Raw genomic sequence first — 24,766 nt, 5'->3', positions numbered from 1 at the left:
TATCCCACCATCACCCTTTGAGGTCCCTGAAGGAAATCCTAGCAGCCCTATGGAAACGGCAAATGAAGAAGAATCAGGCACACTTGTTTGTGAGGATTGTTTGAAAGGTGTGATGTGTGTTTTGTGTTAGTCATGATTTATCTGTTCTTTTAAATCAAGCTTTTAGCTACAATACCCACCTCTTTCAAAATTTATGCAAACCCTCCCATCTGTTTCACATCTCATAAAAGGTATAAAATTCTCTATACAAAATAGAAAAGTTATACACTTCGGTACAATTGTTCAGTCAATCACATCATATTATATCTTCCACAAAAGTAATACTCTATTCAATTTATTTTGTCTAGACATCACTTTCTGTTAGCAGTATGATTATAGGATAGTTTAGATTTTAAGGGAATTCGGTGCAGGAAAACTGTTTTGGAGGAAACTTTTGAATACTCCACACAGTCACCAATAGTTCTTTTTAGGTAGCTGTGTAATTTAGTTCGTGCTTATTTAGGCTTCGGCTAGCAAAAGCTATGGTTCTGTGTTCTACATTACTCGGATCCCATTATTCTCCTTGGAAAAGTTCGGCAGTAATACTGTAATCAGATGCATGTGTCAAAATTTTAAACGGTTCGCCCATAACTGGATGATGTAATATGGGTGCCTCAAGAAGCGCTCTTGTAACGTTTTCAAATGCATCATTTGCACCTTGAGGCCAAGTCCACGGTACTCCATTTTTTGATAAACGTATAGTTCTTGGGTCATTTAACTCCTGCCCTTGTACGTACTGTCGATAGTATCCGGCCATACCTATAAATCCTTTTAATTGTCTTACATTTCTGGGGTGCGGACATTCTTTGATAGCTTTTATGCATTCAGGGTCTGATTTAATTCCCTCTGCCCCTACAGTGTGTCCTAAGAACTTAAGTTCTAGGCACGCAAAAAACGATTTTGACAGCTTCCCCGTAATACCGTTCTCTTTAAATTTTTTCAGAGTATTGCACAAAGTTAGTGTTCCTCCCAAGTAGCTGATATTATTAGAATATTGTCTACATATATTATCAAATCCCTCAATAAGTTTCTCCCTAGTGCTTCATCTAACACACGTATAAATACGGACACAGAGATATTAAATCCAAATGGCAATACATTGAAATGATATGATTTTCCATCAAACAAAAAGGCTGTATACTTTTTGGATTCTGGATGTAATTTTATCTGCCAACATCCAGCAGTCAAATACATCGTGCTAAAGAATCTTGCCTTTTCAAATTTGGTTAACAGTTTGTCGATATTAATCGGCCGGTCCCTCTCCATCTCTATATGTCAATTCAATGTACGAGCATCTAAGACTAATCGTAGCCTGAAGCTTTCTTCACCACTACCAGAGGATTATTCATTACACTGGAATTTCATTCTATAAAATTATCATCAATCATTTTGTTAATCTCATCCCGAACTGCTTCCTTCAAACTCACTGGTTTTGGATAAGTTTTGCAAAAGAATGGAGTGTCATCTTTGATTTTGAGCTTAAAAATATAGTTGCTGATATTCCGTGGACAATCGGAAAATACCACTTCATACTCCATTAAAATTTTATACAAATCTCGTCTTTGTTGATCGGTTAATATTAGAGAGTTAGTAACTATGTCTTGTGTATCAGTTCAATGTGTTCCTTGATCAACATTATCAATTTTTAGCAATAATTGTGTTGCAGCTGTTAATCGCAGACACTGACGCTCTGTTGTTTGTTCCTCAAAGTGACTATTTGTCACAAAAAGTGTCCAGCATCTACTGTCCCCTTTACCAAAACAAAGATGATGATCGTCAAAGCTTAAGATGACTTTAAACTCTAACAACCAACCTAAACCAAACAGTACGCCTCTATTAATATTCTCTACTATCATCAGAATTTGACAAAATAACATATTTTCAATACTGCAGTTCACTTGAGTTTTGTATTTTAGAAGTTTACTTTTTGTTCCAGTTATCTCGATTATGTATACTCCAGTCACTGGCAATAACAGTAAGTGCTGTTTATTCTGTATAGAGTTAAAAAATGCGTTTGAGATGAGTGATACCTCACTTCCCAAATCTATAAATATGTTAACCTTGGAATTTTTTACTGTCCCTGCTATTACATGTTGTGGGTTATTAGTAGCTAAGCTTGGATCTTCAAATAACAACCTCCTTTGTGGGTATTTTGTGCATAAAGTTAACATACTTATATGGATTACGGCCTCCTAATGTATTTCCATGACCTGGGCCCCGGTCGTGGATCCAGGTCGAACGACGTTTTCCTCATTACTACTAATTACGGGTTGGTTACCGCAACAAGGTACTACATTCTACTTTGTGTTTTTTGGTTACTTGGTACAAATTCTTGAGAAGTTACTGGATCTAAATTTGAATGTGGATGCTTCTTTTGATAATTACCATTACAACTTTTCTTATTACACTGGTGTACTTTTGCTAAGTTTGCCTTATGCCTTTTAAAATTATTCCTGCTATTCTTTCACTTTGGAATAAAGTTTCGTTGCAGTCATTAGTTATTGCATCAACAAAAGACAGCAACTCTTCTACCATTTTCCAACCACTATTATAAGATGTCTTTTCTCGAATAGATGGGCAATCGTGTAATTAAAATATGTACCAAACCCTGTTCTTCCATTGGCTTATTTAAATACTTTGCTTGTGTTAAATGCCAATCGAAATATTTCCTCACAGTACCCCAAGTATTATTGTAATATTTTGTGTCTCATATATATCTGATATCAACTTTTCTTGAGCACTGGCAGACCAGAATTTCTCTTTAAATTAATTTTGAAAGTCCTCCCAAGACGAAAAATTCTCAGTATTTACTGTACCCTATTCTGAGAATTCCCCTAGAAGGTACCCCACAGCAAATTCGATCTTCTTAGTATCTTCCCAATTTTTTGGTAATGTTTGGTTAAACCTTTTTAAGAAATGGGTTGGATGTACATCTCCGTCTGGCTTAAATTAAGGCAATTGTCTAGATAACCCTGAATTAGCTCCCCATTGTAAATCAGTCACAGCTTCGCTAGTTAATACAATGTTAGGTGAAGATACCCTTTTCTCTACTTTATCTTGGATAAGCTCAATCTCTTTCCACAGGTCATCCATATCCTTCCTGGTATCGTTAAGTTCAGAAGAAGGAATAAAGGAATTGGCGATAAATTCCCAGATGTTATTCTATCAGTAACTTTTTGATCCATAATTTCCTCAAATTGTTCCTCCAAACTAATTACATTTACAATATCAGAGTTAGCTACTTTTTCTTTGAAATTTCTTTCTCCCTTTATTATTTACCCGTTTCTTGACACCTTCAAGTTGTGATTGAATGACTGGCATTAACTCATTCTGTTTATCTACTCTCTTACAAAGTATACAACCTGTGCCTTACATCATTATCCTTAATACTGTACACTCTTGCAAAGGATCTTAACTTTTGGATAAGTTCCGATCCTACACTATTACATTTGTTCTCAATGTTAAGTTCTAAACTTTTTTACAAATCCTGAAAGGTATCATTTTGTTTCTGACTAAGGTCGGTAAACATATGATTTATGTGAGTAGTCGAAGAGTTTGTCAACTCATTCTTTAGATCTACCTTTTAAATCCTCTATTTTAGTACTTATAGTGTCGAACTCAGTCATCGAAGCGCCTATGCCTTCACGCAGATTACTAAATTCTTCACTTTGAGAGTCGACCTTGGTCTTAAGAAACCTAAATTCGTCATTTGAATATTTAGAGTTTCCCTCTGAGCATTTAAAGCTTCATTCTGGGTATTTAATTGAGAATTTATTAAGTGTAGTTCTTTCCTTAGAGTCACACTTTGAGCTTTGATTAAATTTACCAACTCAGCCCAGTCAAGCACTTCTTTGCTAATTTTCATGATCATAGCTGGGTCTTGAGTTTTCCCAGCCTGTTATATATTCTCCATGCTCGTGTATGCTTTAGCTCTTGTAAGCATTTAAAGCCATCTTTAAATATGATAACTACACAAAGTAAGTTCACTCAACAGTATCTTATACCACTTCGTACTAAAGTAATAAAGTTTTGTATCACACTCACCAGGCGTAGAATTCTCATAGTGTAGGTGAGCGGATTTGGAGGCAGGTCAGCATGGGTGAACAGTAGTTGGTGCCAGCGGCATCGGATTTAGAACATTGGTTTCCGCGTCTGCGTCCCCGCGACATGTGTGAGAGCAGTAATTCCCCGCACTGGATCTTCTTGGTTGAAGCATTCTATTCTCATAGACAAATAAGTCGAAATCTTCTTTGCTGTTTAATCATTGTGAATTTTTCATGTCTTCACCATTTTTCATTCAAATTTGCTCCATTAGATACTTGAACATATTCCAATGTCTCAGAGTAAATCCCTTTTTGTATTATGTTTGGTTGCTAGGGCAACATGCAACAGCAGCTTTTCTTGTTTTTGACTGAAAATTCCTGTCCCCCCCCCCCCCCCCCCCCCCCCCCACACACACACACACACACACACACACACACACGTTGCCAAGTTCTAATGTTTTGATGAGTTAAAGTGAGTGTGTGAGTGTGGGTCTGGGTTATACTGATTTATTTCCTCAAATGACATTCCACTTGTTTACAAGATGACTTACTTGTGGTTTGCAGCCACTCTTCTTTACTGGGTAGCCAGCTGCTGGAAATTCTCTTGATTTCTTCTCCGTCGAATAACGCTAGGTACAGGAACTTCGAAGCCTCTTTCTACTAGTGAAATAAGTAGCCATACAAACTTTACATTTCGTCAATCGACAATGTATTTGACTTTCAGGCACAATAAAATTTATCAGTTTCATCATAATATGTAACTTCAGTAATTCTCTCAAACAGTAGTATGTTGGAAACAAATTGATTTACATTCAAAAGAAAGTCCGCTTAGACACCATGACTTTCAGAAAAAGAGATTGAAAAAATGTCTTGCCTCTAACAAGGCTGAGTCAAGAGTCTATATGAGTAAATTTTCAACTGTTCTTGTTTCACATAACAATAGTCAGTGACACAATAAGCACAAAGCTGCAGATAGATTCCATGATTCTTCCATACACACTCACTACCACATCTGTGGATTGCCCGACAGGTACTTGTTGGTGCTGTTCGACTGCCGCGTCTAGTTTTTTCCCGCAACTTATTTTAAACCTGCACACACACACACAAACTTGTGATGCGCAGTAGGTAGGATTTTACCATCCCACACTCATATCTAGAATATCGTGTGTTCGAAACGGTAGAAGGCTGAGTGGTACTAGAATTTGCACAGAAATTCTCAAATCACTACATCAATCACATGACATTTGACTCATGCGGTGCTTGTGCAAGAGGTGCATGATTGGCCGGGAAACTATAAACTAGCAACCACAACAATCTGCTGCTGTGCTTAAAATTTGACAATTTAGTGAAACACGAGGATGTAACATTAAGTTCTATCATCTTGTAAACTATTGTTTGCAATAACAGTTCTCACACATGTATGAATACCATATACAAACATTTATGGTGCTTCTGAAGTAAACATTTTTTGATTGAATGCAGGTCAGTATTTTATTTGGTTATCGGGAAACTGTAATGATTTACCAGTTGGTTTGCAAATGAGAAATTGGTCACTGTTAAAGTATTATAGTACCGGGTTAAAACAGGGTGACCTTTTAATCAGCTATATAACAAGGTGATGACATTCAGGTGAAGCAAGAAACAACATTAATCCAGAATTAAATGTCTAAATAATTAAATAAATTGTATTAAACTGACTGTAATTGTTAACACCAGAAGAAATTACAGCTGCAAGACCAGTCGTGGAGATGATGCTGAAAGACATCACTACATCACAGGATGAGCAGAAGTTTGAGAACTGAACTGAATTGTGATTGTGATCTCTTATTTGTGTTAGTTGGCATTTTCACACATGATTGGCACCATAGAAGCTATTGCAGTCAGTATTTTTCAGTTGCTCAAGCTCAGCACTGCACAGGTGTTGGAGGGGAACAGTGACATCAGCTCAGCTGAGAAGCAGGGAGTAGGGAGAAGTGACGAAAGCAAATTTTGTCCTGTTGGCAACCAAGGGACTCTGTATCACACACTTTGGCTTTTTATGAACGTACACCACATTCAAACTACAGTTTGTCTGAACCCATTTAAACAAATCATCGAAACACCTCATTTCATGTCTGCGCTCTCAAAGGAAATGTTGTTATGAGTCTTCACTGCCAGTGGCCTTGCTAGTGCATTAGTCTAGAACAGCCAGCCACTACCGTTGTTGGTCAGGTGTGCTTTCTTGGCAGTAGCAGTGCCAGTGGCCTTGCTAGTGCATTAGTCTAGAACAGCCAGCCACTACCGTTGTTGGTCAGGTGTGCAGTGTGCAAGTGCCAAGGCTCTGTATCCGGGACTCCTGGTAGACACGTAGAGACCAAATGATGTCACTCTGGAGGTGACTCTTCTCGATGGCCCTCGCTCGAGCCTCAGATGCAGCAGGTGTAGCATTGGCTCAGAGACCAGCAGTAACAGGTGAAGCGACAAGATATAGACTAAGCTCATAGACATGGGGCTGTCGAGCGGTATGGAGTAGGCCTTGGTGTCGGCAGTAGTGGAAGACGAGATACTGGAAGGGTCCCAGCGATGATTACTTGTAGTTGCTATTCTGGTTTTCTTATGACAGGGCATCACTTTTAGTCAAGCATAGTTATGTAAAATGCCTGGGCATTTACAAGTTGGGGCAAATGCGCAGGATAAATGCTGGGGCAAATGCCCAAAATTCAATTCCCAGGCACTTATACAATTTAAAGATTGACAAGCACCACTTATAAAAAAGATTAAGCTGATATTTTGTATTGGAAAAGGTGTTTTGCAGTACTGCGTCTTCAGTGATTGGGTAACCAAGTTGAAAAAGTTGCTTGAGAGTTAGGGGAGAGTTATTAGTGGACTAAATTGAACAGTAAACATAACTTTTTACATCTTTAATGAGGTCGATTCTCGGGGTAATGCATAATAAAAAAAGTGGCACTTAAGTTTAATAATAATTTTTGAAATGAGGTATAGTTAATATTAAATAGCTAGCCTGTAGGTAGTATTTTTACATATAATAATAATAATAATTTTTAATATTTTTATTTTATTTTAATAATAATAATAATAATAATAATAACAATAATAATAATAATAATAATAATAACAGAACGATTATAACAGATAAAACAACACCACATAACAAACCTGACATCATACTCACCAATAAAAAGAAGAAATTAACACAACTAATTGAAATATCCATACCCAACACAACAAATATACAGAAGAAAACAGGAGAAAAAATTGAAAAATACATCCAACTGGCTGAGGAAGTCAAGGACATGTGGCATCAGGATAAAGTCGACATTATCCCAATTATACTATCAACTACAGGAGTCATACCTCACAATATTCACCAGTACATCAATGCAATACAGCTACATCCAAACATATATATACAACTACAAAAATCTGTAATTATTGATACATGTTCAATTACCCGAAAGTTCCTAAATGCAATATAACATATACCATACAGTTACAAGGAAGTCACGCTTGACCGAGGTCCGCGTCACGTTCCATTTTTTAACCAGACTTAAGTCTGAGAAAAAAAAGTCAATAATAATAATAATAATAATAATAATAATAATAGGCCTCCGGTATGTTCTGCCAGTCGTAAAAGGCGACGAAAAGAACAAACCACTAATAGGGCTAACCCCCCTTTTAGTGTGATTACTTGGTTCAGGACAGAACTAAAGAAGCCTCGGACAAGCGCCGTCATGGTCGGGGACGACGCTTGAACCCTATGCCCGCCCACAATGGTAACGACACTGCTAGCCACATGGAAAATGATTTAAATCCGAATAGAGGTGTTTTGCAGGATATGCTTCCTGCAACCACCCTAGAAGGAAAACAAAGACAGAGGATGAGATGGTCAGATGAAGTAAATCGACACCTCATGTTCTGTTATTACCAAGCAACAAACCTAGGAACCAACACAACTGGATACAGATCACAAGTATACACAACATTTATTACCAGATACCCGGAATTAAAATTTTTAACAGAACAACGACTAGCTGATCAGATCCGTGTAATAATCAAAAATAACAGGATACCCCAGTCAGAATTAGAAAACATCAAACAACAAGTACAACAAATACTGGAACAAAATAATGTGCAATCAGAAGAAGAAGAAAACACAGTAATGGACTCAAACATCCCAGAGCAAACAAACAAAGACCAACACGCATCAATTAAACAATCAGAGGAAAACGAAATCTTAAGACAGCCACCAGAACAAGCACAAATAGAACACGAAGAGACACACGTGTTAGATATAGAAGAGAAATTTCAGCTGACATATATAGAATACAAAGACACAAATACAGACATTAGACCATTCTTGCATAGACCGCCAAATAACCCCCAAGTCGAAACAACAATAAAAACTATCAACACAATCATACACAACAAAATAAATGAAAACACAACTATGGAAGAGTTACAACTACTGGTTTATATAGGAGCACTCACTACACTAAATATACACACTAGGCAGAGATCAGAACAAACCAACACACAGAAGAAACGCACAAAACCAGCATGGCAACACAGGTTACAGATCAGAATAGAAAAACTGAGAAAAGACATCGGACAGCTAACACAATTTATAAGAAATGAAATATCAGACAAAAAACGAAAAAGGTTAGGTAAAATCTCACAACAAGAAGCAATAGAGCAATTAGATGAAAAAAAGCAGAAATTGCAAGCATTGGCCAAACGACTTAGAAGATACAAAAAAAGTGAAAATAGAAGGAAACAAAACCAAACATTCAACACAAACCAAAAGAGATTTTACCAAACAATGGATAACACACACATTAAAATAGACAATCCACCAAACATAACAGACATGGAACACTTCTGGAGCAGCATATGGTCAAACCCGGTACAACATAACAGGCATGCACGGTGGATACAAGCAGAAACAGACACATACAAGATGATACCACAAATGCCTGAAGTGATAATTTTGCAACATGAAGTCACCCGAGCAATTAATTCTACACACAATTGGAAAGCCCCTGGAAATGATAAAATAGCAAATTACTGGCTAAAGAAGTTCACCTCAACACATTCACATCTAACTAAGTTATTTAACAGTTACATTGCAGACCCATACACATTCCCTGATACACTTGCACATGGAATAACCTATCTGAAACCTAAAGATCAAGCAGACACAGCAAACCCAGCTAAATATCGCCCCATAACATGCCTACCAACAATATACAAAATATTAACTTCAGTCATCACACAGAAATTAATGACACATACAACACAGAACAAAATTATAAATGAAGAACAAAAAGGCTGCTGCAAAGGAGCACGAGGATGTAAAGAGCAACTGATAATTGATACAGAGGTGACATATCAAGCTAAAACTAAACAAAGGTCCCTACACTACGCATACATTGATTACCAAAAAGCCTTTGATAGTGTACCCCACTCATGGTTACTACAGATTTTGGAAATATACAAAGTAGATCCTAAATTGATACACTTTCTAAACACAGTAATGAAAAACTGGAAAACCACACTTAATATCCAAACAAATTCAGATAGCATCACATCACAGCCAATACAGATTAAGCGTGGAATATACCAAGGAGACTCATTAAGTCCTTTCTGGTTCTGTCTTGCTCTGAACCCACTATCCAACATGCTAAATAATACAAATTATGGATACAATATTACTGGAACATATCCACACAAAATCACACATTTGCTATACATGGATGATCTAAAACTACTGGCAGCAACAAATCAACAACTCAACCAATTACTAAAGATAACAGAAGTATTCAGCAATGATATAAATATGGCTTTTGGAACAGACAAATGTAAGAAAAATAGCATAGTCAAGGGCAAACACACTAAACAAGAAGATTACATATTGGAGAACCACAGCGACTGCATAGAAGCGATGGAAAAAACAGATGCCTATAAATACCTAGGATACAGACAAAAAATAGGAATAGATAATACAAATATTAAAGAAGAACTAAAAGAAAAATATAGACAAAGACTAACAAAAATACTGAAAACAGAATTGACAGCAAGAAACAAGACAAAAGCTATAAATACTTATGCTATACCAGTATTGACCTACTCATTTGGAGTAGTGAAATGGAGTGACACAGACCTAGAAGCACTCAATACACTTACACGATCACAATGCCACAAATATAGAATACATCACATACATTCAGCAACAGAAAGATTCACATTAAGCAGAAAGGAAGGTGGAAGGGGATTTATAGATATAAAAAACCTACATTATGGACAGGTAGACAATTTAAGAAAATTCTTTCTAGAACGAGCAGAAACTAGCAAAATACACAAAGCAATCACTCATATAAATACATCAGCTACACCATTGCAATTTCATAACCACTTCTACAACCCTTTAGATCACATAATATCAACAGATACAAAGAAAGTAAATTGGAAAAAGAAAACACTACACGGCAAGCACCCGTATCATCTGACACAGCCACACATCGATCAAGACGCATCCAACACATGGCTAAGGAAAGGCAATATATACAGTGAGACGGAAGGATTCATGATCGCAATACAGGATCAAACAATAAACACCAGATATTACAGCAAGCATATTATTAAAGATCCCAACACCACAACAGATAAATGCAGACTTTGCAAACAACAAATAGAAACAGTAGATCACATCACAAGCGGATGTACAATACTAGCAAATACAGAATACCCCAGAAGACATGACAATGTAGCAAAAATAATACATCAACAACTTGCCATAAAACATAAACTAATAAAACAACACGTTCCCACATACAAGTACACACCACAAAATGTACTGGAGAATGATGAATACAAATTATACTGGAACAGAACGATTATAACAGATAAAACAACACCACATAACAAACCTGCCATCATACTCACCAATAAAAAGAAGAAATTAACACAACTAATTGAAATATCCATACCCAACACAACAAATATACAGAAGAAAACAGGGGAAAAAATTGAAAAATACATCCAACTGGCTGAGGAAGTCAAGGACATGTGGCATCAGGATAAAGTCGACATTATCCCAATTATACTATCAACTACAGGAGTCATACCTCACAATATTCACCAGTACATCAATGCAATACAGCTACATCCAAACATATATATACAATTACAAAAATCTGTAATTATTGATACTTGTTCAATTACCCGAAAGTTCCTAAATGCAATATAACATATACCATACAGTTACAAGGAAGTCACGCTTGACCGAGGTCCGCGTCACATTCCATTTTTAACCAGACTTAAGTCTGAGGAAAAAAGTCAATAATAATAATAATGTTCTGCCAGTCATAAAAGGCGACGAAAAGAACAAACCACTAGAAGGGCTAACCCCCCTTTTAGTGTGATTGCTTGGTTCAGGACAGAACTAAAGAAACCTCGGACAAGCGCCGTCATGGTCGGGGACGACGCTTGAACCCTATGCCCACCCACAATGGTAACGACACTGCTAGCCAACTGGAAAACGATTTAAATCCAAATAGAGGTGTTTTGCAGGATATGCTTCCTGCAACCACGGTAGAAGGAAAACAAAGACAGAGGATGAGATGGTCAGATGAAGTTAATCGACACCTCATGTTCTGCTATTACCAAGCAACAAACCTAGGAACCAACACAACTGGATACAGATCACAAGTATATACAACATTTATTACCAGATACCCGGAATTAAAATTTTTAACAGAACAACGACTAGCTGATCAGATCCGTGTAATAATAAAAAATAACTGGATACCCCAGTCAGAATTAGAAAACATCAAACAACAAGTACAACATATACTGGAACAAAATAATGTGCAATCAGAAGAAGAAGAAAATACAGTAATGGACTCAAACATCCCAGAGCAAACACACAAAGAACAACATGCATCAATTAAACAATCAGAGGAAAACGAAATCTTAAGACAGCCACTAGAACAAGCACAAATATAACACGAAGAGACACACGTGTTAGATATAGAAGAGAAATTTCAGCTGACATATATAGAACACAAAGACACATATACAGACATTAGACCATTCTTGCATAGACCGCCAAATAACCCACAAGTCGAAACAACAATAAAAACTATCAACACAATTATACACAACAAAATAAATGAAAATACAACTATGGAAGAGTTACAACTACTGGTTTATATAGGAGCACTCACTACACTATGTATACACACTAGGCAGAGATCAGAACAAACCAACACACAGAAGAAGCCCACAAAACCAGCATGGCAACACAGGCTACAGATCAGAATAGAAAAACTGAGAAAAGACATTGGACAGCTAACACAATTTATAAGAAATGAAATATCAGACAAAAAACGAAAAAGGTTAGGTAAAATCTCACAACAAGAAGCAATAGAGCAATTAGATGAAAAGAAGCAGAAATTACAAGCATTGGCCAAACGACTTAGAAGATACAAAAAAAGTGAAAATAGAAGGAAACAAAACCAAACATTCAACACAAACCAAAAGAGATTTTACCAAACAATGGATAACACACACATTAAAATAGACAATCCACCAAACATAACAGACATGGAACACTTCTGGAGCAGCATATGGTCAAACCCGGTACAACATAACAGGCATGCACAGTGGATACAAGCAGAAACAGACTCATACAAGATGATACCACAAATGCCTGAAGTGATAATTTTGCAACATGAAGTCACCCGAGCAATTAATTCTACACACAATTAGAAAGCCCCTGGAAATGATAAAATAGCAAATTACTGGCTAAAGAAGTTCACCTCAACACATTCACATCTCACTAAATTATTTAACAGTTACATTGCAGACCCATACACATTCCCTGATACACTTGCACATGGAATAACCTATCTGAAACCTAAAGATCAAGCAGACACAGCAAACCCAGCTAAATATCGCCCCATAACATGCCTACCAACAATCTACAAAATATTAACTTCAGTCATTACACAGAAATTAATGACACATACAACACAGAACAAAATTATAAATGAAGAACAAAAAGGCTGCTGCAAAGTAGCACGAGGATGTAAAGAGCAACTGATAATAGATACAGAGGTGACATATCAAGCTAAAACTAAACAAAGGTCCCTACACTACGCATACATTGATTACCAAAAAGCCTTTGATAATGTACCCCACTCATGGTTACTACAGATTTTGGAAATATACAAAGTAGATCCTAAATTGATACAGTTTCTAAACATAGTAATGAAAAACTGGAAAACCACACTTAATATCCAAACAAATTCAGATAACATCACATCACAGCCAATACAGATTAAGCGTGGAATATACCAAGGAGACTCATTAAGCCCTTTCTGGTTCTGTCTTGCTTTGAACCCACTATCCAACATGCTAAATAATACAAATTATGGATACAATATTACTGGAACATACCCACACAAAATCACACATTTGCTATACATGGATGATCTAAAACTACTGGCAGCAACAAATCAACAACTCAACCAATTACTAAAGGTAACAGAAGTATTCAGCAATGATATAAATATGGCTTTTGGAACAGACAAATGTAAGAAAAATAGCATAGTCAAGGGAAAACACACTAAACAAGAAGATTACATATTGGATAACAACAGCGACTGCATAGAAGCGATGGAAAAAACAGATACCTATAAATATCTAGGATACAGACAAAAAATAGGAATAGATAATACAAATATTAAAGAAGAACTAAAAGAAAAATATAGACAAAGACTAACAAAAATACTGAAAACAGAATTGACAGCAAGAAACAAGACAAAAGCTATAAATACTTATGCTATACCAGTACTCATTTGGAGTAGTGAACTGGAGTGACACAGACCTAGAAGCACTCAATACACTTACACGATCACAATGCCACAAATATAGAATACATCACATATATTCAGCAACAGAAAGATTCACATTAAGCAGAAAGGAAGGTGGAAGGGGATTTATAGATATAAAAAACCTACATTATGGACAGGTAGACAATTTAAGAAAATTCTTTCTAGAACGAGCAGAAACTAGCAAAATACACAAAGCAATCACTCATATAAATACATCAGCTACACCATTGCAATTTCATAACCACTTCTACAACCCTTTAGATCACATAACATCAACAGATACAAAGAAAGTAAATTGGAAAAAGAAAACATTACATGGCAAGCACCCGTATCATCTAACACAGCCACACATAGATCAAGACGCATCCAACACATGGCTAAGAAAAGGCAATATATACAGTGAGATGGAAGGATTCATGATTGCAATACAGGATCAAACAATAAACACCAGATATTACAGCAAGCATATTATTAAAGATCCCAATACCACAACAGATAAATGCAGACTTTGCAAACAACAAATAGAAACAGTAGATCACATCACAAGCGGATGTACAATACTAGCAAATACAGAATACCCCAGAAGACATGACAATGTAGCAAAAATAATACATCAACAACTTGCCATAAAACATAAACTAATAAAACAACACGTTCCCACATACAAGTACACACCACAAAATGTACTGGAGAATGATGAATACAAATTATACTGGAACAGAACGATTATAACAGATAAAACACCACCACATAACAAACCTGACATCATACTCACCAATAAAAAGAAGAAATTAACACAACTAATTGAAATATCCATACCCAACACAACAAATATACAGAAGAAAACAGGAGAAAAAATTGAAAAATACATCCAACTGGCTGAGGAAGTCAAGGACATGTGGCATCAGGATAAAGTTGACATACCAATTATACTATCAACTACAGGAGTCATACCTCACAATATCCACCAGTACATCAATGCAATACAGCTACATCCAAACATATATATACAACTACAAAAATCTGTAATTATTGATACATGTTCAATTACCCGAAAGTTCCTAAATGCAATATAATATATGCCATACAGTTAAAAGGAAGTGACGCTTGATCAAGGTCCGCGTCACTTTCCATTTTTAACCAGACTTAACGTCTGAGAAAGTAAAGAAATAATAATAGTTGATCTCAATAACTATACCTAACTAAAGCACTTTTTTCGTATTCTGGGGGCACCTGAAACACTTTTTGATATGATTTACCATATTTTTGGAAGGTGACAGTTTGTATTCCACAAAACAGTATTTACAGGATAATCCTTTCTCTTTTAAATTGGAAAAGTGGATAGGACATGGGCTCTAGAGTCTACCGTCTGATAATGTAATTGCTAATGCCATCGGTATGGTGGACCTTAACTGATGTGTGTGCTTTCCACAAATAAGTGTATGGTCTCCAGTGAGAACATTGTAGCTTTGATTCATATTGTAACAGTGATATTTGTTTTTAAATATAATATCTTAAGTGATTGTTATGATAGTTGACAGATAATTTTGCAGTTTTTCATCAGCAGAAAACGACTCACATGGATTATCTTGATATTTTTGTTACATTTTTGTGAGGGAAAAGACAAAATTGTTGAATCCATTTGCTTTACATACAAACATTATCATGCTAAACAATTCCCATTCAGTCTTAAATCTTTATTGCCATTGTAGCAGCACTTCCTTTTGCAAAGCTAATGTGTGACGGAGTTGCAGCAATTAATTTTATACCAATTATTTGTTAATAAGATTAAGTGCATTACTTAGAACACAGAAATTATCTATTGCTCCTTCTGATAGCAAATTAGCTCTAGAGGTTAACTGTATTGGTTTTGTGAACTAATTTTTCTATATTTTCTGTTTCATCAGTCACCAACTGGAGGAAGAGTGACAGTTTTCCAGTCTTGCTTGCCAAATCAGGGGCCTGGTGCACTCACTCCACGAGAGGATCCCAGTCAGCGAGCGGGGAAAGATGCTCCACATCTTAACCCTGCCACTGACTTTTATAAAAGGCTGGCTCTCGACTGTTCAGGGCATCAAGTTGCAGTTGATCTGTTTATTGTCAACAGCCAATACTGTGACTTGGCCACAATATGTGAGTAGCACCAGTTTGTTTATTTGCTGCTGTACAATTGTTTTCTCAAATAACTAAGTACATCCAGGTTACTGTTAAAGGGTTGTCATCTTTGTGGAAATTGCATTTCAAAACCAGAGAAGGAACATAAAAATAAAATGGAAGAAACGGCCATGAAGATTTGGGGACGAATGCCAGTTATTTACAGTTGAGGTGTGAATTGTCTGTTAAATCTTCTGGTTGAGTGTGTATGGCACGTAAATAAATTATTGAGAAGCAATCGATGTAATTTTTATTTTAATGTGAAATATCCATCAGTAGTCTCGGTAGAGGATTGAAATAAAAGGGCAGTGTAAAAACAAACTGCAGAATTCACATAAGTGAAAACTTAGTGCCTTTGGAAAAAGATAATTAGTTTTGCATAATCATTGCTGGTATAAACATAATGCCAGAATGATTGTGCAAGTTTGGAGTCAGCATATTGGATTAAAGAGGAGGTGTTCAGCAGATTGTAAAATGTGCTGATAATATCAAGAATCTTGATGGACTTAGAGAAAAAAAAAGTTTTTACACTGATGGGAGCTTCCATTACTAATTTGTTTTAACTTGCAGCAATTTAATAGATACTTCACTGTTCATACTCGTAACAGAGGCTGCCACAGTATTCCAGCTGAGACTTTCCAAGAAGCAAAATTTTGGGATTGTGCCTATGCATTATTTATGTCATCAGATTACCATAAGTAGGGAATGTGATGGTGTGTGATGCTGCAGGATATCATTGGCAGATACTGCTCCTGTTAGCTCCACATGCAGGTGATGGTGATATCCTTGTAGTAGAGCTGTTCAAAGTCACACTCTCTATAAAATGTAATCATTATGAACTTACCACTTGTATATTGATTAGCAATGTATGGACAATAACTACTGCTTTACATTCTGCAGATGTTGTGGACCCACACTTCAAGAAAACTGTTGTACACTTGGAAGTCAGTGCACAAATAGTACTATATTACTAACAAAAACACTTGAGCACATAATCTATGTACTATAATGTTTATTTGCTTCATGATGTAATGTACCACTTTTCTTACGGTACCTTGAGAACATGCTCTTTAGAACAGAGTCACTGCCCAACACTGCCCTTAAGTTATGTAAATACACAAAAAAGCGGTTTCCAACACACATACTTTGGGCTATCTGTGTGTTTTTTGTTACCTGTGGTTTCTTAGGTCCACACTAACCTTGTATAGTTGGAAGCTTGCTCTAATTTGACAATAGGTGTGAAGGTACATATCTTCCCTGGTAGTACAGCAGTAACACTTTGTCGTTTTGACAGTTTTGTTATGACTTGATTGCCCTGCAGATTACAGATTATAAGCTGGCCGCAGTGGCCGTGCGGTTCTAGGCGCTACAGTCTGGAACCGAGAGACCGCTACGGTCACAGGTTCGAATCCTGCCTCGGGCATGGATGTGTTTGATGTCCTTAGGTTAGGTAGGTTTAATTAGTTCTAAGTGCTAGGTGACTGATGACCTCAGAAGTTAAGTCGCATAGTGCTCAGAGCCATTTGAACCATTTTAGAGATTATAGTTCAATAATATTTTGTTTCACTTTTATTTGTATGTGAGTAAAGTAATCATCAGAACTGCGTTGCAATTAAATTGATAGGAAAAAATTTCTGCTTCCAAAATGGAAGCAGGAACAGTCTGTCAGTCACAGTCACTAACAAAATCATAAGCTTTTAGGTTTGCTTGTTATTTGTGTTTCATTTTTGATTTTCCCCTTCATCTGGTTCTGCTTCCTCTTCCTAATTCAGAGTCCTAAATGGCTTCCAATTTTAATTATTCTTTTTTCCTTCATTGTGTTCCAGTTTTCACAAATATACAATTTTATGTAACATCTCTGCACTGGCTATATGATTGGTACTGACTGAAATTAAAGACTGGTGCAGAGGGATGCATTTAAATCAAAACTAAATATTATTTGATGCACATGTGTAAGTCTTCCTTCCTCCATTTCTGTGATTAAAAATAACATACATTTCTGACCAAAATTATTTTTCTTTCAGCTGGAATTTCGAGGTTTTCTGGGGGCTGTATTCATCATTTCCCTCTTTTCAAAGCCTCAAATGTTCTTCAAGCAGAATATTTTCAGAGGTCACTGAAGAGGTACCTAACACGCAAGATTGGGTTTGAAGCGGTGATGAGAATCCGATGCAGCAGGTAACTCAGTATACTGCATCAAATTGTCCATGTTATTTTCTTACATCAAATTATGCAGCCACCATGTACTCTTTCCCTGCACTGAAACTGTAGAATAAGTGCTGAAATTGCCAAAAGGAAAAAAGGAGAAAAAAAACCTGAAGTCAAAGCTAAGTTAATCCATAAATATTTAAAAAAAACAACATTTTTATTGAGAAAAATTTAAGCATTGAAAAAGAAACAAAGTTAAAAATAGAAGCATTTTTTTAACAGTAACTAACAATGTGCTTCAAAATTTTTGTGTATAAGGTAGCAAGGAATGGCGATAAGATTTTATAGTGGACAGTCAAATGAAGACAAGACGAGGTACTGGCGGATGAAAGCTGTGAGGACGGGGCGTGAGTCGTGCTTGGGTAGCTCAGTTGGTAGAGCACTTGCCCGCAAAAGGCAAAGGTCTCGAGTTCGAGTCCCGGTCCGGCACACAGTTTTAATCTGCCAGGAAGTTTCATATCAGCGCACACTCCGCTGTAGAGTGAAAATTTCATTCTAAAGACAAGACAGATGGAAAAAAGTAGGTAAACTGTTTATTACTTCAGAAGTAATTGCTGTAACTGTTAATACAAGATGGTGAATGCCTTCATGGAAAATGTTTGTGGTTGCCTACAGTACCATGATTATACACAGCACCTCATTGCTCGCCTACTTGGTGCCAAGGTTGTTTAGATCTGTCTTGTCTTCATCTGACTTTTCATTATAAAATCTTATCCATCTGTCTTATTTTCATTTGACTGCTCCTTGCAGTTTGCTGTTTCTGCTGTAGTTGAACAAACAAAAAGTAGATAGCAGAGTGATTTACAAACTTATGTGAAAGGTGGCAGCTTTTCCACACTTTCATTAAAGTTTTTGTAATTGTTGGACTATTGCTTCATTTAGTGCTGGTAAGGAGATTCATCAGTTAACACATTTTTGTATGCATTAAAAGTTAGTTTTTGACAGTTCTTGCCCAGATATGTCCTCATAGATGTCTTACACTTGAGTAAACAGAGAGCAGTGCCATTGTGTTTGTTCTCCTGTATTATAAGAAGTGGTGTTCACCCACAGTCCTCTATTAGGTTGCTCTTCAAAGAGTAAGATATACTAAGTGCACCTTCACAGTATCTTTATTCACTAATGAAAATAAACAAACAATGGGAACTCCAGGTAGGAATATCAACAATGTAGGAAAAGACAGGTTGCTACTTACTGTAAAAAAGGCACGTCAAGTTGTAGACAGGCACAATTAAGACACTTACCTGAAGCTTTTGGCCACAGCCTTCATTGGTGAAAGAGAGACACACGAGCAAGCACACCTCATGTACACATGACCGCCAACTCCAGCATCACTCATTTCAGCTTGAGATGCTCTTTTACTTATGAAGGCTATGGCTGAAAGCTTTGTGTAAGTGTCTTTTAATTGTGCCTGCCTGCAACTTGCTGTGTCTTCTTTATGATAAGTAGCAGTGTGTGGTTTCCTACACCACTAATGAAATGGGTTGTAAATAACCCATTGCAATTTAAGAACAACAAAATGGCATTTACTAACCATCACTAAAGCTGTCAGTGGCTCAGAAGGCAATAAATGTGCATCATCAAAAATTTCTGATCATTTTCTCAACAACATAAAATGTCTAACAACGAGCAAAGCAATATTTAAATCTGACCTAAAATCATTGCTCTTGGACAACTCTTTTATTCCATAGACAAATTTTAGTTTAAATACTGGTAGCGCGTCTTTTTTTTTTTTTTTTTAAATACTGAACAAATATGAGTAAATTTAGTTATGTGTGTAGATTATGATTGTCATTGTTAATCTAAATTTCAACTTGGATAAAAATAATTACCCATTCCTAAGAAAATGAGGGAGATCCTGTTTTTACCTATTGAGGCATGGAACCCTTAAAAACTAATTTTAAGTGTAGTTGTGTGAGTAGGACTAAAAGTAATATGTTCAGTAATGTTAAGTCTAATGATGTATAAATATTCTGTAAACTAACTCTTTCTACATTATTTCGATAATAGAAAATAATTCAAATGATTTATGGAGTGTGTAACTAACTCTTTGTCTACTCCAAGAACTTGGTGGCTTACAATTCTCCTGTGTAGGACATTTTTCCTGCTTGGTGTTTTTCTCATTAAATTCCTGAAGAGTTAACATTAGAAGTTTCATATATATTTTCTTTCAGTCTGATATATTCTTTATTACAGACTTTGTAGTTATTTACTTTCTTTCACTATTAAAGCATCCTTTTTGTTTGTGATAAGACTGTGTGCACATGAGAACATGGCTTGTGTTCCTGTGTTGATATTTGCCCTGTGTTTCCTTTCACTTTTGCTCATAATTGTTATGTTGGTGCATAAGTTTGCAAAATTTTTCCGTAACTTTAATAAACCAGCAGGTAGACGTAACAGAGACATTAGTTAACAATAATTCACTATTTACATCATTCTGGCAAGATTGGGGTAACTTTTCAATTTCACAAATGTAAAAATTTTGTGGTTTTCAGGCAAAGAATTTGTTGAGTCTTGTTTGGAGCATATTTTCATCTGGAAAGGAAGTTCTTTAAAGGTTGTTCAATAGAGAGTGAAAAAATTTAAAGTCTGAGGGTGCAAGATTAAGTGAATAAGGTGGGTGCAGAATGACTTCCCAACCCAACTCCCCTACAGTGTTTTTTGTCACTCTAGGAGAATGCAGGCGAGCATTATCGTGGTGTAGCATCACTGCACCTAGTCTTCGTGGTTGTTGTTCTTGGATTGGGCCTGCAAGACATCTCAGATGTTGAGAGTAAATGTTAGCAGTGATGGTTACACCTTAGGGAAGCAATTCATAGTGCACACATTGTCGCTGTTCCACCAGATGCATGACATTACCTTTTTTGGATGTGCACAGATCTTTGTATGGGGAGTTGCTGCATTGTTTGGGCTCAACTGTTCCTTTCAGCATAAAGACATGACTGAGCGAGGTGGCACAGTGGTTAGCACACTGGACTCCCATTCGTGAGGACAATGGTTGAAACCCACGTCTGGCCATTCTGATATGTTTTCCGTGATTTCCCTAAATCACTTTAGGCAAGTGCTGGAATAGTTCCTCTGAAAGGGGATGACTGACTTCCTTCCCTAATCCAATGGGACCGTTGACCTCATTGTTTAGTCTCCTCTGCAAAATCGACCAACCGACCATAAAGACACCATTTCTTGTCACTTGTAACGCTACTGGGTAAGAATGGTCAGTGTTGTTCACCAGCCAACTGATCATGAGCAAGCACCAATACATATGACCACCCACTGAGTTTTGTGATTTTTGCTTAGAGCATGCTGTACCCGTACACCAGATTTTTGAACCTTCCCTGTTGCATGCAAATATTACACATGGTGGAATGACCATAGTTCATTGCATTTGCCAATTCTTGAATACACTTATTTGATTATTGTGGATTAATGCATTTAAATGATCTTCATCAAACTCCGAAAGTTTCAAGCCCTGTGATAGCTCACTGCAGAAACTCTTTACCTTCCACAGTCTACTGTTCCAAAAATGCCAGTGACAATTGCAAATGTTGTCCCTTCTGAACATCAGTGAACAACTGTGGGATCCATCTTGCACACAGTTCACAATATCCAAGGTGCTAGCAATGGAGGACACATTGCCATATGAAATGTTCAACATGCTGACAGTTTCGTGCTGCATTATGTGCATATCCTCCCTAATGATCACATCCAGACTGGCAACATTTGCAATGGTTCTGGATGTCGCAGACCTACCTTGGCGATATTTGTTAGCGAGATCAGTGTGTCCAGTGTCAAATTACGTACACCACTTTACAATACCTTGGTGAGAGATTGCATGCTCGCATTATACAGCAGTGATTTCACTATGAATGTCAATGCAGTTGAGCCATTTAGCCCATAGAAATATGATTGTTGCATGAAGGTCTGTAGGATGTTCACTCCAATTTGGAGTGAACATCCAGTTGACACGCCATTGAGCCTAGCCTACTCTGTACACAGAACAGGATACCACACTGCCCATCCTATCAGATGTGTCAGCAGTTACTGTCTCGTGCTATACATTGTCCAAGTTACAATACTCAGTGTGCTCTCACGGTGAGCTAGTGTAACTTATTTTATGATTTACCCTCGTATGTTCAGATATGTATGGTTGTGCCAATGTTAAGATATTTTTGTGAAATAAAAGATAAACAGAAAATGTGAATGTCACTTTTCCTTACAGAGGACTGGCAATACACACATTCCACGGCAACTTTTTTGTACGATCAACTGATCTGTTGTCACTGCCAAATGTGAACCCAGATGCAGGCTTTGGGATGCAAATTTCTATTGAGGAGAGCCTTACAGACCTTCAGAATGTATGTTTTCAGGCAGCTTTGCTTTACACATCAAGTAAAGGTATTTATTTACAGTGATGGTAATGTAGTTTGTAATGTTGATATTTGTGCAGGTTTAGTAATTGTAATTTGGTACAAGGCTTGCAATTATTTGTGCTATGTCTAATTTTCATACTGTTTAATTTTTACAGGAGAACGTCGAATTAGAGTACATACACTTTGTTTACCAGTTGCGACTGGCCTGGCGGACATCCTTCATTCTGCGGATCAACAGTGTATTGTGGGATTGCTTGCAAAGATGGGTATGTGATTTTATATGATGTGTTAGGTTTGTAAAGTTCTTGACACATTTGTGGGTGATATTTTGGATCTAAGTATTCTGGGGAGCACATTCAAAAAATTATGGTGAATTACAACCCTAAAATGTGATATTGGTATTTCATTTTGTGGTTAAAAGTATTGATTTTTTTATTTACATTAGGAACTGAAAACCCATGAAGTCAAGATGGCACATGAAATCATCTTTATTTGTACTGATTACTAGTTTTGGCTAACAATCTAGTCCTCTTCAGATGTAAGAAATAAAATAGATGTTTTCATGTTAGCAACATATAACAGCTTACAGAACTACACGTAATACTGTAGCAGAGATCAAGAATATATACACAAATTAATTACAGAATATATACATTAAAACAGTCTTGATTAGTGTTGGTGCCATATGGCCTCACTCATCATTAAAACCTTTCTTATAATGACAACATCCATACATGACTTAATTAAAAAAAGCTTTTCATCATTCATGGGCAGTGTAATTGAACAGTGGTCATAAAATTAAAAACATACATTAATGTCAAAGAGGCAATGAAAATAGAACAATATTTACATAAGGAACTATCTGTTAAAATGACTGAATATAAAATATATTTCCTTACCAAAGGCATTATGCTGTTGAGCTGAATGTGACACAGTCAATACTGGCATCATTTCATAACACAGATCATGTCTATGTTGCTGTGACGTGCTACATGTGAATAGTATGACTGTTGATGCTCATTACAGTGTTCGTGAACTGCTTCATTCAGCTTATTCATAGTATACGCATATGTGACCAGTACTGTGGTGAAAAAGGGACTGACAGCCACAAGCATTTGACACGTTTCTTGATGCGAAGACCGCTAGTTGGCATTAGCAGCTAACTATATAACTTACATAAAATCTTCATATTCTGACAACAATTTAAGGAACAATATGTAAATGTGAAAAAAATTAAATATCAGTCAAACATCAGTATAGCTCATGTTATAATTAAACAGACAGGACTTAATGATAATAACTAACATGATAGAAATCATTATATAAACCAAGTTACTTAGCCATTGTGTTAAAATATTTTTAACACGTCTAGACAATGAATGAAAGTATAATGAACATTGCCATCAAGCAACACCGTGGGCCACAATTAAGGTGGAACTAATGACAGACAATTTTTCTGTTATTGTTAGGATAACGTGGTTCATGGTGTGGGTTTGTGGTTAATGGTGTGGGTTCCTGTAGTCATGTCCTAGCTCATGAACCACGGGCAATGTATGAGTGGACAAGTAAGTGGTCCCGACAGTCGGGATACCAGTTACTTTGGAATAAGGCTGGGCATCTCGGACATATTCTGAGGCTTGGTCACCTTTGTGCTCATACGACAAAGACTACCAAATCCACCGGTTAGTCCCTCAACCGTTAGGGGTAAAACCCAATGGGACTCGGGGCAAGTAAGGCTGGAAACCTGCTTCCCTGGTACTTTACATATGATGCTGGCAACAATCAGAGCAAAATGCCTTGGACCTTTGGAGGTGACGGAGTCCCACCTCTAACTGACAAACCAGGGACTCCTAAGATAAGACTTGGCAAACAAATGGTAATGAGATGGGGAGCTATTAATATCAATGGGGGCTACTCTGGAAAGAAGGTGGAGCTGGCAGAGGCTGCAAGTAAGATGGGGCTGGACGTTTTAGCTGTTAGTGACGTTCGGGTAAGGGGTGAGAAAGAAGAGGGAGAATACAAGGTCTACCTGTCAGAAGTCAAAGCAGGAATAGCACAA

The 24,766-nt window shown here is 36.8% G+C and overlaps 1 protein-coding gene across 1 annotated transcript in view; it reads left to right on the top strand.

Moving 5' to 3' along the window:
• The window catches only part of LOC126100202 (protein transport protein Sec24A), a 150,929-nt gene that overhangs the window by 82,130 nt on the left and 44,033 nt on the right, over nt 1–24,766 (top strand). Inside the window, exons 13-16 of the mRNA XM_049910762.1 lie at nt 15,886–16,111; nt 18,157–18,310; nt 22,557–22,732; nt 22,863–22,973. Of these exons, the coding sequence (XP_049766719.1) occupies nt 15,886–16,111; nt 18,157–18,310; nt 22,557–22,732; nt 22,863–22,973 (667 nt within the window). The remainder of the gene's footprint in view (nt 1–15,885; nt 16,112–18,156; nt 18,311–22,556; nt 22,733–22,862; nt 22,974–24,766) is intronic.

This window comes from Schistocerca cancellata, chromosome 9 (genome assembly GCF_023864275.1).
Source record: "Schistocerca cancellata isolate TAMUIC-IGC-003103 chromosome 9, iqSchCanc2.1, whole genome shotgun sequence".
Lineage (NCBI taxonomy): Eukaryota > Metazoa > Arthropoda > Insecta > Orthoptera > Acrididae > Schistocerca > Schistocerca cancellata.
This window is presented reverse-complemented; position numbering and strand designations above follow the sequence as displayed.